This window comes from Sapajus apella, unplaced genomic scaffold (assembly GCF_009761245.1).
Source record: "Sapajus apella isolate SASKATOON/1434 unplaced genomic scaffold, GSC_monkey_1.0 scaffold62, whole genome shotgun sequence".
Lineage (NCBI taxonomy): Eukaryota > Metazoa > Chordata > Mammalia > Primates > Cebidae > Sapajus > Sapajus apella.
In genome coordinates this window covers 14,272,428-14,278,068 of record NW_022437002.1, presented here as the reverse complement: position 1 = coordinate 14,278,068, position 5,641 = coordinate 14,272,428, and the positions used below count along the sequence as shown (strand labels likewise).

Below are 5,641 nucleotides of genomic sequence, written 5' to 3'. Positions count from 1 at the left end.
ATCCACCCGCCTCGGCCTCCCAAAGTGCTGGGATTACAGGCTTGAGCCACCGCGCCCGGCCTATTCTTTTTATTTTCTTTGGTGTCTTTCTCTTACCTCCATTTAGGGAGCCAACAGTATCTCTACCCATTTGCCCCATGGTTTTTGATACCATTGAAACTTGAAAAACTTTTGGAGTCAGTCTTTGCTACACTTTGGGAATCAGGAAAGTTGTAGAGGGAGGCCATGCAGTGTACTAAAGTAGCCAAAATCATATATGGGATCATACGAGTGTCTGTGTTTCATAAAGTGGGATTAAAACCCCTGTGATATGACTTAGTTTGGAGTTGTTATAGCCTGATGCTCCTTATCCTTTAATTTTATGAAGAAAAAAATCCCTTATGAAACTTCTTTATTTTTTATTTTTTCTCGCTGACGCTAGCCAGAAGAGGAACTTCTTTTAAGCAGCAGTTACCATGTAGATTTAAGAACTTCAGACATAAATTATTCTCCATGCCTTGCTTTCTCCCACAAGTAACATTATGTGCTTTTCATCTTTACTTCCATATTCTCATTTTTCTCTGTTATTCCTGTAGAATGGTTTCTCTTCCTGTGTAATGCTGCGTGTCAATCTGTGCTCTGAGTCATCCTTTTTTCTGTCTTACCAAGGACTTTAAACCTATAAGTACCCTTACCTTCTGCTACTTAGTACTCTATGTCACCTCTTTCTTTTAACTTTTGAGCTTGTTACAGTCTCACTTGTTTGAGGAGGAGCTCACCCATACCTTCATTGGTCAGTTACTATTTCAAGTTTCTTCTTTCAAGGAGATCAGAGTCCTTTGGGAGAGAGGTAGATAAAGATAATCACAGTTTCATGTAAATTTTATGATAGAGGTATTTATACTTTGCTTTGGGAATAATAGCTCCTTTAGCTTAGGAGATAGAGGATGGAAAGGGGATTGACTAGGCTTTCTGTAGGGGGGAGTTGTTTGGTCTTGAAGAAGTAAAAGCCAGCCTGGCAGATGGGTAAGTAAAGGGCATTCCAGAAAAGAAAGCCTTTATTCCTTATCCAATTACCATGTTATTTTTCAGATAACTTGTACCTGGCATGGTATTAGGTAGCATCAGAAGTACTAATGTGTGGTCACTGTCCATAGTGGTAGGGGGAGAAGAGATGAAGGTAGAAGGCTTAAGCATATGATTCACCGTGCATGTGAAACAACATGTCAGTTGCCAAACTGAGGTTATAATTGCTCTAGGAATTAAGAGAAGGCTTAATAAAAAATCAGTAAAAGCTAAAGTAGTTGAAAATGAGGAATTTAGATTTTGTATAGTAGGAGTTAGGGAATCATTGAAAGAGTCTAGGCATAATGACATGAAAGTAGTGTTGATACATTTCTTTTGGAGTGTATGCATGGACTGGATATTATTAACAGGGAGTGGTAGTTGAGACATCAGAGTCTAGGAAGCCAGCTAGGAAGCTTTTGGAATGAGGTGAGGTAATGAGGGCCTGACATTTCTTAACCAGATTTCCATAACCAGATTCCTCAGAGCCTCGTGCTGTTTTTAAATTCACCACCATCTGTTCTCTTATACAAGTGGACTTCTGTCATCACCATTCCACTAATAAGTTTGTTTCTTTTTTTTTTTTTTGAGACAGAGTCTCACTCTGTCTTCCAGGCTGGAGTGCAGTGGTGTGACCTTGGCTCACTGCAACCTTCATCTCCCGGGTTCAAGTGATTTTTCTGCGTCAGCCTGACGAATAGCTGGGATTACAGGCATGTGGCACCACACCCAGCTAACTTTTGTATTTTTGGTAGAGACAGGGTTTCACCATGTTGGGCAGACTGGTCTCGAACTCCTGACCTCAAGTGATCTGTCCGCCTTGGCCTCCCAAAGAGCTGGGATTATAGGTGTGAGCCGCTGCACCCAGCCTAATAAGGTTGTTGCTAAAGTTACTGGTGATCTGGCCAAATCTAATGGTCATCTTTTGTGTTCTCCACGCTTAATGGAGAACCACAATAGCCACCAGCCTAAGTCCCAACAATGGAGGCACTTTTTACTTCCTTACTAAGAATGCTTATATAAAATTTAAGAAATTGCAAACAGAACAGAAGCCCCACTTTTTTAGAGTTTAAATTTGAGACTTTTTATAGCGTACTTAAAATTTGCTCTTGCAGAACTGATGAATTATAAGCACAGTGGAATAATTTTTACACATCATGGCTTTGGAGACTAGGGTCCTTTTTCTTTCCAGTCTATTTAAATCTTAACTTAGCTGAAGACTTAGCTGAAGTTCCTTCTTTACCCTCAAGGCTTCAGTCCATGTTGTTTTCTCCTCTTCCTGAAACTTCACAGCACCCAGAGCTCAGCTGTGTACTTTTATTCTGTTCTCTGTTGTGTCTGACCTTTATTGGATTATAAGTTCCTGGAAGACAGGAATTTTACCACACTTCCTTTGTGTTTATTTTTATTTTATACTCTAACATAGCTCTTTATACATGTATAATTTATGCATTCTTGTTAAATATAACACATAGTAAATACCTATATTACTGAGTTTCTCACAATGTCTTATTACTGGCACTGGTGGAAGGGAGCAGAAGGCAAAGATGGTTCTCAGTAGGGAGCACCTGCAATAACAATTATATTCCAATTTGTAATATACTTTTATATGAAAATGCATGTAACTGGCTGCTTTGGAAATGTGAACAAAATAAAGCTCTATTCCATGGAGACTTGACTGAGGTAAATTGGATGACGGCATCGTATAACATAGCCAATCCTTATTGAATGAAATGTGAATAATGATGGAAGCAACCACTCTTATTACCACTACCAGTAGTTAACATAAGTATTACTTGCCTGGCACTGTTCTGAAAACTTTACATCAGTGAGGTGGGTGCTATTTAAATTATCATTCTCATTTTACAGGTGAGATCTGGTTAGCGAAACTGACAGATTGGGAACAGGAGATCTGGGCTGTCATTTTCGTACTACTGCTAACTAACTGTGTGAAATTGGATGAACCTTAACTTCAGTTTTTTATCACTGAGTATTAGTCTCTGATCTCTAGAGTACTTTCTGTACTATTCTGACATTGTGTGATTTCTAAATTATCCTGTCTTCTTATTCTGCAAGTCCTTATATCTTCTTGCTGGAAGCAGGGGTTTCTGGTTGAGATTATAGGGTAGGATAGGAAGGTTTTTTTTAAAGATCTCTGAAGGTGCTATATAGATGAATTTAAAGTTCAGGTTCAGAAGAATGTGTACAATAGAGATGGAGGGAATTTGAGAAAAATGAGTAAGGTAAAATTGTGGATCAACATATCTGAAAATCAAGAGGACTCAATTTACTGGCAGTGCAGGTAGAATCCTCATGGCTGTCTGATTTATAATTGCTCTTGCTTAATCTGGTTTGCCTTATGGTGTATTAGTGGCCTCCCAAGATACCCCTAGACTGGTACTATTAACCAGCACTTACTGAATATTTCTTTTATGCATGTTTTATCGCATTTAATTTTCAAAGTAATATTTTAACCATAGGTGCTATTGTTACATTTTACAGATGAGAAAGCTGGGAGGTAGAGGTAATTAACATTTCTATAGTTCTACAGCTGGTAACTGTTAGAATCACTATTTAGACTCCGGGTCTTCCTCACCCCAAAGCCCCTGTTCTTTATTAATTCTTTGTTGCCTCCAAGTTGTTCAGATCCTACACATAATACTCAAGGTTGCTTTTTGCCTGGAGCCATTTGGAATGAAGTGCCTATATGGTATTTTCATAGTTACAGATGTTTTCTTTTGACTTTAAGTCAAAAGAGACCTTTAAGTTTTTTTATTTTGTCGTCTTTTTTCTGTTTATTTTGTCATACTTAGAAGTCTTTTTTATTCTTCTCTACTTTATTGTCAGTCATTATTTCTACTTCTTTGACCCAGTAATAGAGGGCTTATATCCTCTGCTGAAGTTAAGAATGCCAATGTGAAGTGTTAAGCCTTGTTTCTATGGTCTTATCTTCAGTTCTTAGAGCAGCTTTCTCCCTTTTCTAGAATATGTGTTAACCTGGCAGATTTAGTGGTAATGGTTTGAATTTTTCAGCCTTGGGAGAAATACACTGTAGAATTCAAATCAGTGGATGTTTGCCCAAACCTGTCTTTGAGTTTTTAATGCTGCTTTTCTTGCTGACCGTTGCTGTGATTTAATGCCTTATATTCTGTACTCCCACATCTTTAGTTTTTGTAAACCTGTCCCTTGATTTTTTTTTTGTTTTTGTTTTTTTTGTTTTTGTTTTTTTACAAAAGTAACTTCCTGGTACTATTTTCTTTTTCTCTCACTCATCAGTGTCCTTGACTTTGCATTCCTTTTTTCAGTCATCTCCCCCAGTTAGCTTATCTCCTTGCTAATCCTTGTATACCCTGCTTTACTCTTCCTACCTCCTACCTGCATAAACTCTGCCTTCTTGCCTTCATGCCAGTTTCTCAGTTACTTCTCTGACCTCTTGCCTCCACCTTACTTTTGGTATTATGTTTTTATGACTCTCCTAAAATTTATGTAAAAGAAATGCCAAAGTTACATTTTAAATTTTAAGGGCTTGTGCTGGTGGTGAGTAAAAGAGTTGGGTTGCAGCTGGGCTTTTCACACCTAGAGCCTGTTGCCTTCTTAAAGAAACAGGCAGCGATTTTTAGAAAGATTGGCATCGGAATCACTTTTTTTGTATGTATTGTTCTGTATTTTAAACAATTTTAAAACAAAGTTAGTTGTGTTTTGGTGAGGAAAAATTAAGAAAAAAGATTGGAAATGTTGATCCCTTAAATATTTGGTTTGCTCATTAACATACTCAATCTTTTTCCTCCAGATGTAACTCAGGCTTTCCCTCACTTTGGAACTCCTAGATTTGTGAATATTGGATATTTTGAGAAGCAGGGGTTCTTTCCTTGATATTGACTAAGGAGTCTATTTACCTTCAGGATGACATCTGAACTGGAGAGCAGCCTAACATCTATGGACTGGTTACCACAGCTCACCATGAGAGCAGCCATCCAAAAATCTGATGCTACACAAAATGTACATGGAACAGGAATTTCTAAGAAGAATGCACTCCTTGACCCAAATACAACTCTGGACCAGGAAGAAGTCCAACAGCACAAAGATGGGAAACCTCCATACAGTTATGCCAGCCTCATTACATTCGCAATTAATAGCTCACCCAAAAAGAAAATGACTTTAAGTGAAATTTATCAGTGGATTTGTGATAACTTCCCATATTATAGAGAGGCTGGCAGTGGTTGGAAGGTAAGGATTTTATTTAAATTATTACTTTTATGAAGTAAGCAATGATAATATTGACTTCTGAAAATAAAGCTTTGTAAAGGCTCATATAACAATATGACATTTTAATCTCTACTGGTTTTTAGGATGTGAAAAAAAGTTTTTAGCTTAGGTGAATAACTTTATTTTTGGTAGATTATTAGTGTGTTAGAGCTTGATTATGTTATAGAACTGACAGCATAAAGTAAGAGCAGAGATAATGTTGCATTCACTGGAAACCATACCTGCAGTTCAGGTAAGTTGGCAGTGAGCCTAAAGTGAAAAACAACATAGTATTGCAACTAGTACTGAATTTCTCAGTCAAGTTTTTTTTTTTTTTTTTTTTTTTTTTTTT

At 37.4% G+C, this 5,641-nt stretch overlaps 1 protein-coding gene across 7 annotated transcripts in view; it reads left to right on the top strand.

Moving 5' to 3' along the window:
* The window catches only part of FOXJ3 (forkhead box J3), a 176,230-nt gene that overhangs the window by 53,009 nt on the left and 117,580 nt on the right, over positions 1 to 5,641 (top strand). For 6 of the 7 annotated variants that reach the window (XM_032247160.1, XM_032247161.1, XM_032247154.1 and 3 more), the window contains one exon: positions 4,947 to 5,271. In XM_032247160.1, the coding sequence (XP_032103051.1) occupies positions 4,947 to 5,271 (325 nt within the window). Of the gene's footprint in view, positions 1 to 4,834; positions 5,272 to 5,641 lie in introns of all 7 variants that reach the window. The other variant, XM_032247158.1, reaches the window with a different exon arrangement.